This window comes from Otolemur garnettii, unplaced genomic scaffold, assembly GCF_000181295.1.
Source record: "Otolemur garnettii isolate 467f Iridium unplaced genomic scaffold, OtoGar3 scaffold00016, whole genome shotgun sequence".
Lineage (NCBI taxonomy): Eukaryota > Metazoa > Chordata > Mammalia > Primates > Galagidae > Otolemur > Otolemur garnettii.
In genome coordinates, this window is record NW_003852411.1 from 17,370,679 (window position 1) to 17,392,477 (window position 21,799).

Genomic DNA, 21,799 nt, shown 5'->3' on the forward strand with positions numbered 1-21,799 from the left:
TGCTTTGGGTAATATGGACATTTTAACAGTGTTGATTCTTCCCAGCCATGAGCATGGTATGTTTTTCCATTTGTTAACATCTTCAGCTATTTCTTTTCTTAGAGTTTCATAGTTCTCTTTATAGAGATCTTTCACGTCCTTTGTTAGGTAAGTCCTAAATATTTCATCTTCTTTGGCACTACCGTGAACGGATTAGAGTCCTTGACTACGTTTTCAGCTTGACTGTTGTTGGTGTATATATAAAGGCTACTGATTTATGAGTGTTGATTTTGTAACCTAAGACAGTGCTGTATTCCTTGATCACTTGTAAGAGTTTTATAGTAGAATCACTGGTGTTTTCCAGATATACAATCATATCATCAAGAGTGAAAGTTTGATCTCCTCTGACCCTATATGGATACCCTTGATCACCTTTTCTTGCCTAATTGCGATGGCTAAGACTTCCATTACAATGTTGAAAAGCGATGGAGTCAATGGGCAACCTTGCCTGATTCCTGATCTGAGTGGAAATGATTTCAATTTAACTCCATTCAATATGACATTGGCTGTGGGTTTGCTGTAGATGGCCACTGTCAGTTTAAGAAATGTCCCTTCTTCTATACCAATTTTCTTAATTTTTCTGTTCATGAAAGGATGCTGGATATTATCAATTGAGAGAATCACATGGTCTTTAATTTTTAATTTATGAACTGAATTATATTTATACATTTATGTGTACTGAACCAGCCTTGAGACCCTGGGATAAAGCCCACTTGGTCATGGTATATAATTTTTTTGCTGTGTTGTTGGATTCTGTCATTTTCTTTTCTTGTTGGTTTTTTTTCCTGGTTTTGAGATCAAGGTGATGTTTGCTTCATAGAATGTGTTGGGTAGTATTCCTTCTTTTTCTATATTTTGGGAAAGGTTAAGTAATATAGGTACTAGTTCAGGGGTCCTCAAACTTTTTAAACAGGGGGCCAGTTCACTGTCCCTCAGACCGTTGGAGGGCCAGACTGCGGGCCCCAGGAGGAGTTGGCTGCTAAGTAGGACAGGCAGCAGCGGCAAAAACACCCAGCAGGCCGAATAAATGTCCTAGGCGGGCTGCAGTTTGAGGATGCTTATACTAGTTCCTCTTTAAAGGTTTGGTAGAATTCTGATGTGAAGCCATCTGGTCCTGGGCTTTTCTTTTTAGGAAGATATAGTATAGTTGATGCAATTTCAGACTTGATATAGGCCTGTTCAACATTTCTAGTTCATTCTACCTAAATCTAGGAAGGTGGTGTGCTTCCAAGTATTAGTCTATTTCCTTCAAATTTTTATATTTCTGAGAATAGAGTTTCTTGTAATATTCATTAAGAATTTTTTTAATTTCTGAGGAGTCTTGTGTAATTTCATCTTTGCCATTTCTGATTGATGAAATTAGAGATTTTACTCTTTTTTTCCTGGTTAGGTTAGCCAAAGGTTTATCTGTTTTATTGACCTTTTCAGAAAACCAACTTTTTGATTTATTGATCTGTTGTATAATCCTTTCATTTTCAATTTCAATTAATTCTGCTCTAATTTTGATTATTTCTTTTCTTCTGCTGGGTTTTGGATTGGAATGTTCTTCCTTTTCCAGTTGGCTTGAGATGTCCCATTAAGTTGTTAACTTCCTCTCTTTCCATTCTCTTGAGGAAAGCTTGCAGTGCTATCAGTTTCCCTCTTAGGACTGCCTTTGCGGTATCACAGAGGTTCTGATAATTTGTGTCTTCAATAACGTTTTGTTCCAAAAATTTGGTAATTTCCTTCTTAATCTCAACTATGACTCAGCTGTTGTTCAGCATAAGGTTATGTAGTTTCGATGTTTTTGTATATAGATTCCTGTTGTTACTGAGTTCAACTTTTGTTCCTTTATGGTCCAAGAAGATGCAGGGAATAATCTCTGTTCTTATAAATTTGCTGAGGTTAAATTTGTGACCTAAGATGTGATCAGTTTTGGAGTATGTTCCATGGGTTTATGAGAAGTATGTGTATTCAGTTTTGTTAGGATGAAATGTTCTATAGATGTCTCTTAAATCCAATTGTTGAATTGTTAAAACAACTAAAATTTCTTGGCTGATTTTCTTATTGGACGATCTGTCCAACACTGGCAAAGGAGTGTTGAAATCTCTGACTGTTATGGTGTTGGAGGACATCAGGTTGTTCATGTCTGTTAGAGTCTCCCTTATAAATTGAGGTGCATTCTGATTGGGTGCATACAGGTTAATAATTGAAATCTTATCATGTTGAGTGTTACCCTTAAAATATAAGAAGTGACCATTCTTATATTTCCTTACTTTTGTTGGTTTAAAACCTGTTGTATCTGCCAATAAACTTGCAACACCTTTTTTCTGATTTCCATTTGCCTGAAATATAGATGATCATCTCTTTGCCCTGAGTCTCTATTTATCTTTAAAGTAAGATGAGATTCTTGTATGCAGCAGATATCTGGCCTGAGTTTTTGTATCCAGTTAGCCAACCTGTGCCTCTTTAGAGGGCAATTTAAACCATTCACATTAATTGTAAATATTGATAAGCCTGGTAGAATTTAGGATAATAAGTATTTTGAAAGTCCAGTGGACATTTTTAATCCTTTTACCACTGTGGAATTTAGAATTTGATCAAAAGTTTCTGAATGAGTTTACTTCTGTAGTAGAGGATTGTGCTGGTCATTATGGAGGATAGGTCTGAGAATATCCTGGAGAGCTGGTTTAGTTATAGCAAATTTCTTCAACATGTGAATGTCATTAAAGTATTTAATTTCTCCATCATAAATGAAACTTAGTTTCGCTTGGATACAGGATCCTGGGTTGAAAGTTATTTTGTTTTAGGAGATTAAATGACCGTCCTTGATGACCATCCTCTTCCAGCTTGAAAGGTTTCAGCAGAAAGATCTGTGGTCATTCTAATATTCCTCCCCTTGTAGGTTATGGTTTTCTTACATCTGGCTGCTTGCAGAATTTTCTCCTTAATATTAACTTTGGCAAAGTTAATTATAATGTATCTGGGAGATATGTCTTATTTGGGTTGAGTCTTGCTAGGGTTCTTAAACTGTTCTCTGAATTTCAGAATCTCTTGGCATATCTGAGAAGTTCTCCTTGATTATCTCATGGAGTAGAGCATCTGTGTCTTTCAAAGCAACCTTGTCACCTTCAGGAATTCCTATAAGGCGAATATTAGTTTTCTTTGAATTATCCCAGAGCTCTCTGAGAGAATGATCCATTTGGCTCTCCACTTCTCTTCCTCTTTGAGCATTTGGGAGTGTTCAAAAGCTTTGTCTTCAATGTCAGACATCCTTTCTTCTGCCTGCTTCATTCTGTTACTGAAGTATTCTACTGTATTTCTCAGATTTGATGGCTGCAAATTCTTGTTTCAATGTGTCAAAATCTTTGGTGATTTTTGTCTTTGAATTCATTGAATTCTTTAGACAACTTTTGAAATGCTCCTTGAATTTCTAATTCCAACTTTGCCTCCATTCTATTAATCTTATTTGCAATCCAAAATCTGAATTCAGTTTCTGACATCTCAGCCATTTGTTTATGAATGGGATCTTCAGTTGTGTTTGCCATGTCGTTCCTTGGGGGAGTTGACGTATTCTGGTTATTCATGTTACCAGAGTTTTTCCACTGACTCTGCCCCAGGATTATTTTATACTGTTTGTCTACATTAGCAAATAAGGTGAAGTTGGGTTGGGGGCTCTTGGAGTAGGGATTAAACAGCCTTTTGCCCAAAAGCTTGGACTGTTGTCTATACCTTTTCCCCTAGAGCTTTGCAAAGGACCCATATGGCCTGAGACACTGTAGACTCACTTTGTGTGGTGGGACTAAGTGGCTCTGTCTAGTTTTCAGCTGGTCTCTGCCCAGTCTTAGTGAATCAGTAACTCTGGGTTGAAGTCTCAGCTGTGGAGAAATACCAGCAACTAAGTCACCCTAGCCCACATAGGCAACAACTAGAAAAGGAAAATCAGACTGTCCCACAACCACACTCCCAGGGTACCACTTTGGATAGTCCTCCTGTGATTGGTCCAGGTCAAGAGTTCCAAATCAGTTGTCTCACAGCACCCAGTCTCAAGTGGGAGAGTTGAAAAGGTCTCCTGCAAGTAGGTAGCAGAGGTCAGCTGGCAGCTCGAGTATGACTCACTCCAGTGCTCCGTGGAGTAATAAGGACCTACCCAGCCAATGAATTAGTCTGGGAAGTTTGATGCCTCTTTCCCCACCTTGCACCTCTGTCATGCCCAGTCACTGATAACCCCCGCAGGGCTGTGACCCATTTCCCTCCAATGAGTAGATGCTCCCGGGGTTTATGCCTGTCTGAGTCACAGGGAGATCTATGTCTCCTCAGCCAGGCCACCACACTCTGCCACCAGGTGGCAGGGAGAGCTGAAGCCTGACAACCTTGGATGCTTAATGGAAGATGGGGCAGTTAATTCAGTTCCAGCCCTGCCCCTGATTGATGTTGCTGCCACTTATATTCTCGCAGAATTAGTGGTTCTGCCCTGGCCCTATGGGCCAGGCGCCTTTTGAGTTCACAGAAATTGTGACTCAGCCCTGCCCTATGCCACTGCTCAGAGCTGGCATGTCTGTCTCCACTACACTCTCTGTTGAAGTGGGCACAGTTAGAGTTCACACTCAGCTCTCAGTTCCTGCCTCTCCCTGGGCTGGTGCTATTGTCTGGCTACTTTTGTCTCAGCTATGATCCCTTGGGGGCGGAGTGCATCTTAGGCTCACTAAAGCAGCACTTTTGACTCTACCCCACCCTGGAAGTATGTGGTCTCTGCGTGCACATATTCTAGTCTCTGTGCCCACCACCTCTGCGCAGGTAGGTACCACCTCACGCATACCCTTTGCTCACAAGGCCTGCGTTTCCGTCCCAGATCTGTTCCACCAGTGGCTGCCACTGGAGTAAAGGCCTACCTTTCTCTGGTTGCCAAGAGAGGCAGGGTATGTCTTTACAAAATATCCCCAGGGGTGTGAACCCTATTGTTCCCGCTGCTGCCACTGCTGCTTTGTGCTAGGGCACTGCTTCTTCCTCTCCCATATGGCTCCCTTTGTCCACAGTCCTCTCTTTATACCATGCCACAGCATCAGCACAAACCTACAATAGCCCATGCCTTTTCCATATCTCTGAGAAAATGCCCAAGAATCTGGACTCCATAGGGAACAGGCTTCCAGACCTTGGGGTGAGATTGGAGGGGAGTGCTGAGAGTTCAGAATTGCAGGTAGAGAATATATATAATTTTATACAGTTTTATGCCTGGCAGGAGAGTGCCATGGCACAGTTGTAAGTCCTCTCTAGGGAAGGAGTTCCAGTTTTTAGAGGGTCTCTCCTTTGGGATAAAATAGGAGGAGATATGAACTCTGCTCACTTGTATATAGAAAGTACACTGCAAGCCGTTCTCATGGAGGAGGGGACTCCATCCATTGGCAATGGAATTAATTCATACATATTGTTTGTTCCCTTGGGGTCACAGCTCGCCTCACCAGGGTTGATATGTGTTCTTCAGCCTTCTCACTTGGCTCAGCTCCAAACCATCAGCTTACTTGCTAAACTTCTGTCCTTTACTCTCCTTCTAGATGGGAGCATCTGTGGAAAGCTGGCTCCAGTTGGCCATCTTGCCTCTGCCCCCTACATGCACATTTTTAAAAATAAATTTTAAGAAAGCATTCAATCCAACTTGTGAAAGATCTTCAGTAATAGTTAGAGTTTGGATTTTATGTACTAGTAAATGAGAAGAATTACCTGAACAGAGCTGTGGGGTTGGAAATTTTGTTCCTATTTTGTCTTCAAAGTGGATTATAAAAGAGGAAAGTCAGAAGGGAGGAGACTTGGTAAGGAGACTGTTGTATTAGCCCAGATTAGCATTAGTAACAGGTCCAATATACATTTCTATGGATTTCTCAAATCCAGTCCTGCATTCCTTAACAATGGGGATACATTTTGAATAATGCATCATGAGGGAATTTTGTTATTATATACTTACACAGCATTTTACTGTACTATAGTGAATTCTGTGGATGATTGTAACACCATAGTATTTGTTTATCCAAATGTGGAAGAGTTTTATAAAAGCATGGTATATAAGATAAATAATACACTTCTTTGTATAGGGCACTTACTGTGAATGGAGTCTGCACAACTAGAAGTTGGTCTGAGTGAGTCAGTGAGTGATGAGTGAATGTGCAGTACTGGCATAGTATCATGCACTACTGTAGACTTTATATACACTGCACACTTAGTCCACACTAAATTTTAAAAGCAATTTTTTCAATAAGAAATTAACCTTAGCTTACAGTAACTTTTATATACTTAATTTTTAACTTTTTGACTTGGCTTGAAGCACAAATACAGTGTACAACTATATGTGTGCAATAATATTTTCTTTCTTTGTATCCTTCTATAGACTTTTTCTATTTTTAAATTTTTTAAATTATCTTTACTTTTTGAATTTTCTTGTTAAAAGTTAAGACACAAGCACACATACTAGCCTAGGCCTACACAGGATCAGGATCATCAGTGCTGTCTTTGTTTTCCATCTCCACATTTTGTCCCAGTGGAAGGTCTTCAGGGAGAGTAACATGCACAGAGCTGTCATCCATGATAACACTGCCTTCTTCTTAAGTACTCTTGAAGGACTTGCCTGTCACTGTTTTATAGTTAACAGCTTTTCTTTTAATAAGTGAAAGTACAGAGTGCCCCCACAGTCATCTCTAAATTTACCATACACACAGAAAATAGGAAATTATAGCTAAATATATTTTTATTTACAAAATCTACATTACAGAATTTCACAAAGAGGTAGCCAGCACATAAAGAGTATTTTGTAATTTTTTTTTTCATTTTGGAATGAATAGTTTGTAAGTAAATGTTCATTTAGTTTCAATTTTCCTTGTGTATGGTGACTGTAGGGGAACCTTGTACGTTATCAAGTAGCACATACTGTATGTAATTGTATGCACTATACTTTTATACAACTGGCAGCATCAGCACAAACCCAGAAGTAATATCCTATGCTATAAGTCATTATGTGATCGGAATTTTTCAGCTCTGTTATAATCTTACGGGACTTCCATTGTACATGCAGTTGTTTATTGACTGAAACATTTTATGTAGCACATGAGTGTAACATGTTCTTTTTTTTTTTATTTTATAATATCTTGATTTTCCAGCAGCTGGTTTAGTATCTGGCACTTTGGGTATTTGTTGACTGAGAATATGCATGCATCAGTCATTCTTTTGAGTCCAGTAGGCCTTGGTATTCATTGACTTGTGAATTCCTATATCGTATTTTGTCTCACCATTTGGCATTTCCTTATGCTGTATTGTGTTTTTGTTATATCTTTGCTACTAATAATTAGAAACTCTGTGAGGCTACCTTACTCTTGTTATATTAATGTTTTACTTGCACAGGTTGGATTATTATATGTTATTGCCATTATGTATAAATAGTGTACTATTTTATTATTATTATATTATTATTCTGTATTTTCTGATTTATTTTGCCTGAGTATTTGTTCTTTGAAGATTAGGTCATTTGTGCTCATGAAAATTGCAATTTTGCATAATGATTGAAAGTATAGATTGAGCCAGTTTGCTTAAATTTTGATTGTGTAGTATAACCTTGGACAGATTATTTATAGAATTTTTAGCTATTATTATTGTCTTGGGGTAAAGTCAGTTGAGTAACACCAATTCTTAATTCACTTTAAAGATCTGCCCATTTCTGTTCATTAAAATGCCAGGTGTCCTAAACCTGTATTTTATATTCTTAAAACTATATAACATCTTAAAACTACTTAATATCTTTTGAGTTACATTATCAGGGTAATGAATGAGACTTAAGAACTGCTGTCACTTTATTTTTTTCATTTGATAAATTGGGCTTTAACTTTCAGGGAAGTTAATCTACCATATATTAATATCTATCTTATAATTGCAGAGAGGTATGAAAGACAGTAGAAACACTGACAAAATTCACTGCTTGGTCCTATTGAGGCTTTTGCCTTGTTTTGTGTCCCATTGTAATGGAGGTGTGGATTAATCAGCTGTCCTATGTGATCTCTGGCCTTGCTGCTTAATCACTTGACTGATGGCCTTTTGACAAAGAATATAGCTAGTTTCCTATAGCTGAATTACATTTTCAACTGTTGGAATAAATCACTGTCTTTACACAGTTGAAACATTCTAAAGTATGAAGGAAGGGCGGTGCCTGTTGCTCAATGGGTATGGTGCCAGCCTCATATACCAAGTGGTGGGTTTGAACCTGGCCCCGGCCAAACTGCAACAAAAAAATAGCTGGATGTTGTGGTGGATGCCTGTAGTCCCAGCAACTCAGGAGGATGAAGCAAAAGAATCGCCTAAGCCCAAGATCCGGAGGTTGTTGTGATATGTGATGCTATGGCACTCTACTGAAGGTGACAAAGTGAGACTCTGTCTCTTTAAAAAAAAAAAAGTGTCAAGGGAAAATGCAATTTATTTTTGTTTAAGTTCCTGGTAATACTATTTCTCAAAGGAAATATATTTGTGTATTTTGAAAGTAAAAATGAATTTTATGAAATGGAACTTGCTGTTGCAATAAAATGCTTTAATAATTACTGGTAATAGTTTGTATAGTAGTAGTAAGACTTAACAGTTTTTAAGTAAAAACAAATTTTATGAAATTGAACTTGCCATTGCAATAAAATGCTTTAATAATTACTAGTGATAGTTTGTATAGCAGTGGTAAAACTTAACACTTTTTAAAATTTAGTTGCATAAGCAGATACATTTCAATTAATTCATTTACCTTTTATTTCATCTCAGCATAATTAGTGACTGTTTAACTTTTGTGTTATTTTTGCTTGAGTTACCAGATTCCATAATAAAAGCAGCTAAAATGTTGCATTGTGAAATGAGGCCATCCATTTTGTATTAATTCTGGAAAGCCCTTTCTTTCCACCTGAAAACTTCAGCATTTGAGTTACTTCATGATCTATTTCTAGAACCTCATTTTGTTTATGTTTGAGAATAGATAAGATTAACTATGTTAGAGACAAGGAGCAGATGGTTCAGTATTTGGAAGTACTTAAATTGCAAGCCTTACTGATGTGGAAATACTTCCATTAAAAAAAAAAAGCAGCTGTTTTTCTTCCCTTTAATTTTAATCAAAATTTACTAGAAACTATAATTTTTTATATCTTTGGATTAGCATTTCTATTAAAATGTTTTTATTTTTAAACTATAAAGACCCTCATTACCCTAAAATACTAAAAACATACTGTACAGGTTCTTGATATCTCAATATATTAAAAGCAAAACATAAGCAAAATGTAAGAAAATAATGATAGTAAAATAGAAAGTTAGTTTTTTAATATGAGAGTTAAGAGCAAATTAATGTAGCTAAATAATAACTTGTTGAGAAAAAGGAGCAACCTATCTTGAATAACAGGGTAACAACAAAAGAAATAATAAACCAATTTACTTATATAGGTCATCATATGAATTCTTTTGATAGCATTTTTACTTATGTATTAGTTTTCTCCCTGTAGTATCATCAAACTATTATTTTAAAAAGTTAGTGTTTAAACTTTTCTTACTATTAAAAACTAATCATATGGTAATAACATGTTTTTAATGGCATACTTTTACTGGTACATTAGAATGCTATTGATTTAATACCTAGGTATGTTTGTAGATGAGGAAAAAATAATTAGGGATAATAAAACTGGTTCTCCCTTGAAATTTCCATGATACATACCAAAGCTTCTTAACTTAAAGATAGAATTTCATTTCTTATAACTCCATCCTTTACCAGGTACAGCAATATTTGCCTTTCAGTGATATGATGCCAAAGGATATAAGTAGGATTGAGATAGATAAATAGTTGCCATTGTTATAGTTATGCTGCTTTGGAGTCCACGGGGCAGCAAATAGTAGCTGAGGTAATAGTTCAGTTAAGGTGATTGTATAAATATATTGCTAGCTATATAGTCATTTCATTGGAGGGAACATTTGCTGAATTGTGCTATAATCAGTAACACTTAATGAAATTCTTTTAAAAATTATATAAAATTAAGGAGAGATTTTAAGCTTTAATGAAAAGTAAGCATCTCAAATGTGTGTTTGGGTTTTTTTTTTTAATCTTAGCCATCCATTTTTCTGGGAAAGGGAAATACTCTTTTTTTTTTTTTTTTTTTAAATGACATGTTTTTTTTTTCCCTTTTAGAAACTTTATTTATTTATTTATTTAGCCGGGGTTGGGCTGGGTTTGAACCCGCCACCTCCAGCATATGGGACCAGCGCACTACCCTTTTGAGCCACAGGCGCTGCCCCTGGAAATACTCTTAATATATATGTTTCTTACCCATCATCAGCTCAGCAAGCTTCTTGCTAAATCATTAACTAATCATTAACTGTTATATGAAAAAGTATTGGATGTAATCCATTGAGAAAACTACGTCATGTAGGTGTTTGTATTTTTATGAATGTAATGAATGCTTAATATCTGCAGAGCACTAGCTAGGCATTTTGGGGAAAAAAAGCATAGATATAGAAGATACATTCATACACAGTTATATTAAATTTTAAACCTTTTAGCCTTTATACTTTGAGTTTTACATAAGAGCTTTGGTTTGTGATATAGCATAGTAATTACTAATATTAAATGTAACATTAAACCAGACTGTCTGATTTTTGAATACCATCTCAACCATTTACAAGCTGACTAACTTTGGGCAATTTACATCATTTTAATCCTCAGTTTTCTTGTCTGTAAAAAAATTATTATGAGAGAATTAAATGAATTAATACATTCATAGTGTTTAGCAGTTAGCAAATGGTCAATGAATATTAGCTATTGTTATGTAATTAATTGTAGATCAGCGTTCTTATGGCTAAACCTCTAAAAGGATGCTTAAATACTATTGAGAAGTAATGTATATGATGACTCATTTTCAACTTTTAACTTCTATTAGGCCAATTACATTTCTAGCTGATTCTGTATAGTAAAAACTTTGTTTATGCTCCAGCTTAAATTCTATAAAAATGAATCAGAGCTTGTGCTTTGCTTTGAAGTGTCTCATTTTGGAACTTGTATTAAAAAGGTCAGCGCAAGAGTGATGAATTCCCTAAGTAACTCTAACAGAAGGGAGTTTTTAGGGATTTTTTTTGACCCTTTCTTTGATTGTATAGGAATATATATTGAGGATACATAATTCAGAGAAATATCTGGGGGATAATTAGGAATGAATTTGGGAAAAAGCAATGATAATTTAATGGTTTCATTTTTATGTGTTTTCTCTCCACTTATCATCACCCAAGTGATACAAGTGCTTCAGTAATTCACTATACTAATTTATTAGAATAACATTAAATACTGGAAAATTCTATCATCTCTACAAAATAGTAGGAAGGGAAATTTGTACGATTTATGAAAACACTATTGGTAATTTTCTTTTGGCATACTTTTAGTAGACTAAGCCATTCAAACCATTAATTCTTTCCTCACCAAGTTATGATAGAGCTGAATTGAAAATATGTCACATGTCTAGGAACAAAAGTACCTTGATGCACCATTGTGCACATAGGTATGCTCTACCACTTACAATTTAATCTGTCTTGATGACTTAATCTGGACATGGGACACAGTACAATTTGAAGGCATTTCAAATGTATTTCTTATCCTTACAAATAGAAGTATTTTAGAAATAGAAAATACTAAATTCTGAAATACTGTCATTGTAAATGGCACAGGATAGGTAAATAGTATTATTGACCAAGAATATATTTTTTTCCCTTAGTATTGAATTTGACAGAGATTGTGACTATTTTGCAATTGCTGGAGTTACAAAAAAGATTAAAGTCTATGAATATGGCACAGTCATCCAGGATGCAGTGGATATTCATTACCCTGAGAATGAAATGACCTGCAATTCCAAAATCAGGTATTTGTTTTCTTGGCATGATATAACAATATATATATAACAATTGGTATATAGCGTATAATTTTTATGGGATTGTTACTTTACTTTTTCGTGAGACTTTTTACTCATTCATGGTGAATACTGTCATTGTATCAAGTATACAATACATTGTTGCCTGGAATATCTTTCTGATAGATATTAGTTGCTTTTGTCTGGTGAAGGTTAACATTTATTGTTTTTCTGGTTGCCAAATGAAAATTCTTTTTTGTTTTCACTTAATCACATAAACATCAGGGGGAGGGAGGGGGGAATGGGTGGAGGGTGGGAGATTCGAGGGTACACTTCTGTGGTTCATCTTACAAGGGTACAAGTGAATTTTTCTATGAGTAGATTATGAACGTTTTAACACAATAACTAAGAAAATTACATGAAGGCTATGTTAACCAGTTTGATGGAAGTGTTTCGGATTGTTGTGAAAACACCACACTGTACCCCAGAAGTGCATTAATGTACATAGTTACTATTCAATAAAAAGGAAAAAAAAATATTTAGTTAAAAAAAAAATCACATAAACATCTTTGTTGGAGGTGGCCTTTGGAAACTCCATAGAGTGGTATTTTGAATCAAAGATTAGTATAGCATATGAATGGTGTTTAAACATCAGGAATTTTTCCTCTAGTATGCCCATGTCTCTAAATTCTGTCATGCATGCTTTGAGCCCCCTGGACTTTTATCATCTTCACTGACAGATGAAGTCAGTGTTTTCTTCATGTATCAAAGATGGCTAGTGGCAATAGTAAGCTCACATCCATCGTATAGTTAGTTTTCTAAATAAAAAGTGGTAAGGATCATTAATGGACAGTTTCAGTTTTTTAAATTTAAAGGTTATTAATACACCTTTTCTCAAATCAAACTCATTATTTTTGAAAGAGTACAAATCTTTCTAGCACATTAAATTTTTTTGTATCCCATTGTCACTTATTTTTACATAAAGTATGTTTTTAATTATACTTCTTTCAGCTGTATCAGTTGGAGTAGTTATCATAAGAACCTGTTAGCTAGCAGTGATTATGAAGGCACTGTTATCCTATGGGATGGATTCACAGGACAGAGGTCAAAGGTCTATCAGGTAAACAAAGAAACTAGTTACTTATTATATAAATCATATTTTTATTGTCTTAATAATTTTAGAGCTTTAAGTGCTTCAAAATTACAGATTTAAAGCCACTATTTAGTATTTTTATACATGTATAATACTTAGGTAATAACAGATCCTTTTCTAAATAATTTCTTCAGTTTTGTGTTTGTAGAATGCATCAAATGAATTTCTAAAAACAATAATTTAGTAAATCTATACATAAAAAGTTATAGAACTATTTTGCATCAGCATCTTAGTTTGCTTTTCATTTGTTTGCGTAGCTTATTCTCTTTTCCTCCACCTATAGTAATAAACTGGTATCAGTTTTTTTCTTTGCTTCATTTGTTTTAAGATCTCTATTTTATATGAGTCTACTTTGTTTTCCTTCTACTTCTAGGAGCATGAGAAGAGATGTTGGAGTGTTGACTTTAATTTGATGGATCCTAAACTTTTGGCTTCAGGTTCTGATGATGCTAAAGGTACTTATTATCTCTGTCTCTGCATTTCTCTCCCTATCTTAATTCATTTTATTGACAGCGATATAAGCATTTATTGAAACTCATGACAGTTCTAGTGCAATAATTTAAGCAGAGAGATTGATTTCTTTTTTTAAGTGGAAAAAAATGAATATACTGCATCCTCATTTTAATGATGTTTTCTGGATTCATGCCACATGGTGACATTTAGAATTGCTGCCATCTTATAACCAACTCCTTTTGGTATACTATCAAGTGAGCTTTTTTCCTGAAATATTTAGAAATCTCTATATGTTGTATTACATTACATTACATTTTAAGTGTGTATTAAAATCTCTTAAAGAAGTTTATCATATGTCAAAGCAAAATTCTACATTTCTTTTTGCCAATTTAATTGACCTTTCTTTTTCTTATATGTCCATCTTTACCCTTCATTCTTTTCTGTTATTTTTACTGCCCCATTTTCCTCTATTCTTCTGACCATTGTTTTCATAAATCCCTGTTAAGATTTCTTTTATCTTAGAGCTAGTTGCCAAAGAATTTCTTTGGCCTTTTCTTCTTTTCTACATCTAATTTTCTGATAAATGGTAAATAGGCTAGAGTAGCTGGCATTGGAAGCTTTGTTTCACATCTTCCATTATGCCTTTCCTTTTACATGTAAAAGAAATAATAGAGCACATGCTAATTTATAAGAAGGAAAACAAATATGACCGACTGCTGCTAATAAGTTTTAGGTAGTAGTATGTTGTTTACCCATTCTACATATAGATTGGATTATTATATAGATTCTTGATTATTTTAAGAAATTATCCTCAAATTTTCAAATTAGTGACAGCACCATGTTATAACAGGTATTTTTATATGTAAATGTGAAGTTTTGTTAGATTAACATTCTATTTCAAAATAGCTTTTACTGAGTTGAATTCTTGTGTTCTTATACTGTAACATTTATTCAGAATTAGTAGCTGACGAATCTTCAATCTTGAAAATAATTGTAAGCAATTCAAGTAGGAGAGATTTTTAAATTAATATTCATTGTCAATTGTATTATAATATATAACATAAAAAAGTACCTTGTTGAATGGAATCATGATATTTATCCTTCAGGGACTGGTTTATTTCGTGTAGCATAATGTTTCCAAGATTCACCTATGTTATAGTATGTGTGAGAATTTCCTTTCTAAGGCTGAATAATATTTTGTATAGATGTACCACATTCTGTTTATCTATTTATCTGTCAGTGGACACTTGAGCTCTTTTCACCTGTTGACTATGGTGAATAAGGATGCTATGAACATGGGTATACAAATATGATATCTCATGTCCCTGCTTTTAGGTTTTGGGAGTATATACTCGGTAAAATTATTGGATCATATGGTACTTAAATATGTTTAATTTTTTGAGGAACCATTATCCTTTATCCTCTATACTGGCCATGCAATTTCACATTTCCAACAGCAAAACTTTGTTTTCTCTTCATCTTTACCAACATTTATTTTCTTTCTTTCTTCTTTTTCTTTTCTTTTTTAAAGATATAATAGTGATCCTAATGGATATACAGTGGTATTTCATTGTGATTTTGATTTCCATTTACCTAATGTTTGGTGATGTTGAGCATCCTTCTATGTGCTAATTGCTTTTGCTGTATATCTATTCAGATCTTAGCTCATTTTTTGGTTTGGTTCATTCTAGATTTAGTTTTTCTGAGGGGGAGGAGTGATTCATATGAGTTATATCTATATCCTGGATATTAATCCCTTATCGAATATATAATTTGCAGATATTTCCTGTCAGTCTGTGGATTTCATTTTTACTCTCTTGGTAGTGTTCTTTGCACAAAATTTTTTCAATGTGATGAAGTCCAATTAGTTTAATTTTTCTTTTGTTGCCAGTGCCTTTGGTGTGATATCCAAGAAATCATTACCAATCATAATCAATTCCAACGTCATGAAGATTTCTTCTAAGTTTTCTTTTAAGAGTTCTAGAGTTTTGGCTCCTACATGTATGTCTTTGATCCTTTTTGACTTAGTTTTTGTATATGACGTAAGGATCCAACTTTATTCTTTTAACTATTTATAACCAGTTTTCCCACTACTAGGTGTTAAATAGGCTGTTCTTATTACTGAACAGTCTTGGTTACTTTGTTGATGATCATTTGACAATATTTGCAAGTATTTATCTCTGGTCTTTCTCTTCTGTTGGCTTTCATGTATGTTTTCTTGCCAATACTATTGTAAATTATTTTGATTACTGCAGTGCTATTTTGAATCAGGAGGTATAATTCCTCCTTCTTTGTCTTCTTTTCCAAGATTGTTGTGGCTGTTTGGGTCCCTGGAGATTACATATGAATTTTAGGATAGATGTTTTTCCTATTTTTGTAAAGTTCTTCATGAGGGTTTCAATAGGGATGACATGATACTTACTGATTTTTTTGATCTTTTCAAAGGACCAGTCTTTCAAGTTTATAATTCTCTCCTGAAAATGGCTAGTTTTGCTTACTATTTCAGTTAAAGAATATTTAAATCACATTTAATGTATTTCATACAAATACATTTGGCTTATTTTAGATAGTTCATGTTTAGTAAACCTTTCACAGAACTGTCTTTTAATGGAAGTTTTTCTTACTGTATAAATAAATACTGAGTCCATGTAAATGATCTTTTTCCTGCTTGTGCTGTGTATTTTAAAAATAATTTACTTACAAATATAAATCCACATAGTTGCATGTTAAAAACCTACTAATATTTAGCAAGCTAATCAAAAAAGAACTTCATGAGTCATTTTATGGTTCTTTTGGAGAAATATATTTTCTTGCTTTTGAATTACCACAAGTGCATTCTTTAAAATGTGAGTGTGAAGAATTTAGACTTTACAACAGCAGAAGTTCCAGGTTCTTATTTCTTCCATATTTTCTTGGTTGCATAAGTTAATGTAAAAGTGATGACTTTTAAATCTTGGTAAATTTTAAAAATCAATTTCAGTTAAACTCTGAATGAAGTGCTTGCACTTCTTTTTCATAAGAGGATGAAAATAAAATGGTAACCTAATTACCAAATAATAACAGTTACCATTTCTATAATTTATAACTTTAGAGGTAGTTGCCTTTCCTTTAAGTTATTACTTTACTAAGTATATTATCTCCTGAATCTAAATGAAATGTAAAAGACTTATGTTGATTAGCATCTCAAGATGGCCCTCAGGGATCTCTTTTCTCCTGGTATTTCCTATATTTGTATAGTTCCCCTGCACCTATGTTGTGTGTTCATCTGTGCGACCAGTAGACTGTAACAGCAGTGAAGACATGTCTTTTCTAAAATTAGAATGTAAAAGACACTGTAGCCTCTATCTTCATCATTTTCTCTCTTTGAAGTCACTTAGTTTGGGAAAAACTATCCTTATTGTCATAAATCAACACAGTGGGAAATGGAAGTTTTAAGTCAATATCCATGTGGAGTGAGCTTGGAAGTGATAGTGTAATAGTCAAGAATCCTGGCTGAGAACTCAAGTACAACCTCTTGAGACTCTGAACCAAGCCACTTAGCCTGCCAGCTTTAGGATGTCTGACTTTAGAAATTGTGAGAGATAGTAAATACTTATTGTTTTCAGTTGCTAAGTTTTAGGGCAGTTTGCTGTGTTACAATAGCTAGCTAGAAATACAAGGCCTTTTGTCTCTCTTTGATCAAGTTTAAAATAAAAACGTATTTATGTTTGATAAACATTATTATCAAGGAGTACATGTGTTTAATTTGCGTTTAATTTTTTATACTTTTTATGGAAGTATAAAACAGTGTAGATTGTTGTGCAGTTTTATAGTAGTTTTTGGTGAAACAGCACTATCCCTTTTAACTCATTTGGATAGCTTTCTATTTTCTGTGTTCGACCTGCAGCCCTAAGGGTGCATGCAGCTGAGGATGGCTATGAATGTAGCCCAATAAAAAGTCATAAACTTACTTAAACTATTATGATTTTTGTGTGTAATTTTCTTGTGGAACTCAATTGTATGATTCTTGAGCATGAGCATAAACTTTATAAAGGATAACATGTCATGGTAACACATAAAGTAAACATACACTCTTGCTACTTTATTTATTTATTTATTTATTTATTTGAGGCAGAGAACTTTCTCTCTGTTATCCAGGTTAGAGTCATGTCATCAGCCTAGCTCTGCAAACTCTTGGGTGCCAGGGACCATCCTCCTGCCTCAGTTTCTCCAGTAGCTAAGATTACAGGTACCTGCCATGATGCATAGCTCATTTTTTCTATTTTTAGTAGAGATGGGGTTCTCCTTCTTGTTTGGCCTGGTCTCAAACTCCTGAGCTCAAGTGATCCTCCCACGTTGGCCTCCCAGAGTATAAGATTAAAGGCGTGAGCCCCTGTGCCCAGCCTTCCTTATCTCTTATTATTTTTTAATCTCCACATGACTTCTACAATATGTCAAAAGAAAACACAACCCCATAAAAGAAAAATTATGAATGAAGGACGATTGATTGTTCAATGAAAAGTAGACAGGCAGGTGGCACCTGTGGCTCAGTGAGTAGGGTGCTGGCCCCATATTCCAAGGGTGGCAGTTTGAACCCAGTCCCTGCCAAATTGCAACAAAAATAGCCGGGCGTCGTGGTGAGCGCCTACAGTCCAGCTGTTCGGGAGGCTGAGGCAAGAGAATTGCCTAAGCCCAAGAGCTGGAGGTTGCTGTGAGCTGTAACGCCATGGCACTCTACAGAGGGCAACAAAGTGAGACTTTGTCTCAAAAAAAAAAAGTAGATAGGCAGCTACTTTTTTGTTGAGGCAAATTCTCGTTAATTTGTAGGGGACTTGCACAAGTTCTTAAATAGGATTCGAAAAGCCATATGCAAAACATACTGCCAATTTTGATGCAATGAAGGCTTATGTCTTAAGAATAAAACAGAGGAACTGAAAAATTCTCTTTTCAATGAAAAAATTTTTTAAAAAGTTAAAACTCAGATCCCATTGTAAAAGCTAGGCATGTGGAAGCATATTTTATAGCAAAATAATTATAACCCTTTACTGATGGTCAGTTTATTAAGTAGTATATAGTAAATTTGACAGATAAAATTTGCTTTGAAAAAAAGAGGGATATTTCTAAAATCAGTTCGTCTTACTAGCTATAGCCAGGTGAATTAAAGAAATTGAAAAATCTATCATAAGTTTGGAGAATAAAGCTGCTAATTTTATCAGCTTGTCATTTTTATTCAAGATATTTATGAATGAATATTAATGTCACTGAAGAAATAGCTTCTTTATTGCTATTTAAAAAAGGCAATTAAATCAAGAGATTCATATGAAGCAGTAAAAAACATGTTAAAACAATTTTCATTGCCCATTGTGCTAACGAACGTGCAGTGCAGTGGTGGTTCAAGAAGTTTGGCAGAGGTGAAGTGAACCTTCAAGAGCAGAAGCATAGTGGAGTGGCTGGCTATTAGAAGTTGACAATGACCGATTGAGAGAAGTCATCGGCTCGGCGCCTATGGCTCAAGCGGCTAAGGCGCCAGCCACATACACCTAAGGTGGTGGGTTCGAATCCCCAGCCCAGGCCCGCCAAACAACAATGATGGCTGCAACCAAAAAAAATGGCCAGGCGTTGTGGCGGGCGCCTGTAGTCCCAGCTACTTGGGAGGCTGAGGCAGGAGACTCGCTTGAGCCCAGGAGTTGGAGGTTGCTGTGAGCGTGATACCATGGCACTCTACCCAGGGGGATAGCTTGGGGCTCCGTCTCAAAAAAAAAAAAAAAAAGAGAGAGAAGTCATCAAAGCTGACACTACATGGGGAATTGCCAAAGAACTCAATGTTAACCATCCTATGGTCATTTTGTATTTGAAACAAACTGGAAAGGTGAAAAAGCTCGGTGCCTGGGTGCCTGGTGAGCTGATCAAAAATCAGAGCAATCATTGTTTTCAAGTGTCGTTTTCTCTTATTCTGCTCAGCAACAAACTATTTCTCCATTGGATTGTGACATGCAATGAAAAATGGATTTCATACGGTAGCCAGCAATGTCCAGCTTAGTGGTTAGACCAACAGGAGCCTCCAAAGCACTTCACAAAGCCAAACTGGCACCAGAAAAAGGTCATGGTCACTGTTTATGGTGGTCTGCTGTCGATCTGATCTATTACAGCTTTCTGAATCCTGGCAAAACCATTACATCTGAGAAGTATGCTTAGCAAATCCATGAAATGACCCTAAAACTGCAATGCCTATAGCTGGCATTGGTCAACAGAAAGGGCCCAGTTCTTTTCCAGGACAACGCCCAACTGCACATCATCACACAACCAATGCTTCAAAAGTTAAAACAGATTGGGCTACAAAGTTTTGCCTAATCCACCAAATTCACCTGACCTCTCTCCAACCAGCTACCACTTCTTCAAGCATCTCGACAACTTTTTGCTGGGAAAATGCTTTCTAAGAGTTCCTTGAATCCCAAAGCATGGATTTTTACACTCTAAGAAGAAATAAACTTATTTCTTGTTGGCAATAATGTGTTAATTGTAACGGTTCCTATTTTGATTAATAAAGATGTGGTAAGGCACTAGCCACATACACCAGAGCTGGCAGGTTCAAATCCAACCTGGGCCTGCTAAATAACAATGACAACTACAACCAAAAAATGGCCGGGCATTGTTATGGGCACCTGTAATCCCAACTACTTGGAAGGCTAAGGCAGGAGAATCGCTTGAGTTGGAGGTTGCTGTGAGCTTTGATGCTACGGCATTCTACCCAAGGGGACAGCTTGAGGCTCTGTGTCAAAATAATAATAATAATAATAATAATAAAAAAGATGTATTTGAGCCTACTTACAATGATTTTAAATTGATTATCTAAACCTGCAATTACTTTTACTCCAAACTAATAGAAGATGATGGCAGTTGCTACCCCAAACTCAACATTGGATGAAGTATCATTGCCTAGAACATCAAAAAAATTTATGCACAAATGCTTTAAAAATGGATAATGCCATGTAAATCATCATCAAGACTGAATTTCATAAAGGCCAAGGGATTGAATTCATCACTGATTTCAGGAATTCCTTAAAAGTATTGATGCTGACTATGGCAACATCATTTACTTTTCGGAAGTAAGATTGCTAAGTCAAGCCCAAATGTTGAAAAGATTGTAATAATTTGCAACATGTTACCAAGTGGTTTATGGTATCAGAAACCAAATTTGTGTCAGAACTTAGCAATGAAAACTGACTTACAGATTGAGCATTTTTAGTGGATTTCACTGCTCATTTAATTAAACATGTATCCTCAAGGTAAAGTCCAAACTTATCAATAAAATGTTTCAAACCATAAAAGCATTCCAAATGAAACTGAAATCATGGCAAGTTCAAATTAAGGCAAACAATTTTATGCATCTCGACACATTGGCCCCATACTCCTGCAAATGGCAAAAAATATGCAGCCTTGCTTTTTGATTTAGAGGAATTTGAATATAAGAATTTGAAAACAGATTTCAAGATTTCTGAAAAGATCAATATTTTAGTGCATTTGCAACTCCATTTTCAGTGGACATAAATATGTTACCTGCCAATTTTCAAATACAATGCATAAAGCTGCAATCTGACATTCAACTTAAAGAAAAAATTAATCATGTCTTTTTACTGTAGGTCCTATCTTCCCAGAGACAAATATCCTTCACTTCACAATCACTCCTTATTCATTCCATTGGTTTTTGGCAACACCTACATTCGCAAGCAACTATTTTCAAGATGAAGGACATTAAGAGTAAAGTTAGAACCAAAATATCTATCTGATGAGCACCTTGAGAACTCATTGAGAATAGCAGCTACTTCTATGATACTGATGCATTAATTTTTCAAATACAATATCAAATGTCCCACTGGTCTTATGTATGCCTGCATTTCTTATATAACACAAAGTATCAAAAAAGAAAACCAAAGATGTTTTAATTACTAAAACGTATACATTTTCTGTATTAGGGATCACAAACTTGAGATCTGCTTGACCATTTTTAAAGACTCTGAGTGGGCCACTGCATAATTAGGATTGTTATATGAGGACTTTTTTGCTTATCTGTGGTGACAGATATCACAAAAATTATGCATGTATCTTTTTGCTCATCTGCTTTCGTTAGTTTTGTGTATTTAATGTGCGACCCAACACAACTTCTCTTTCATTGCGGCCTAGAGAAGCCAAAAGATCAGACCCTAGACTGTTGTTTAGGAATGTAAAATGTATATACCTAACAGGAATTACAGGATCAAATGGTAGATCTATATTTAGATCTCTGAGTGTTCTCCATATGGTTTTCCAAAAG

General features: G+C 35.2%; 1 protein-coding gene across 3 annotated transcripts in view; it reads left to right on the plus strand.

Annotated features, from left to right (window-relative positions):
• Positions 1 to 21,799, plus strand: part of COP1 (COP1, E3 ubiquitin ligase) — a 228,848-nt gene that overhangs the window by 123,782 nt on the left and 83,267 nt on the right. For all 3 annotated transcript variants that reach the window (XM_003785686.2, XM_023510745.1, XM_023510746.1), the window contains exons 12-14: positions 11,772 to 11,915; positions 12,915 to 13,023; positions 13,430 to 13,511. In XM_003785686.2, the coding sequence (XP_003785734.1) occupies positions 11,772 to 11,915; positions 12,915 to 13,023; positions 13,430 to 13,511 (335 nt within the window). The remainder of the gene's footprint in view (positions 1 to 11,771; positions 11,916 to 12,914; positions 13,024 to 13,429; positions 13,512 to 21,799) is intronic.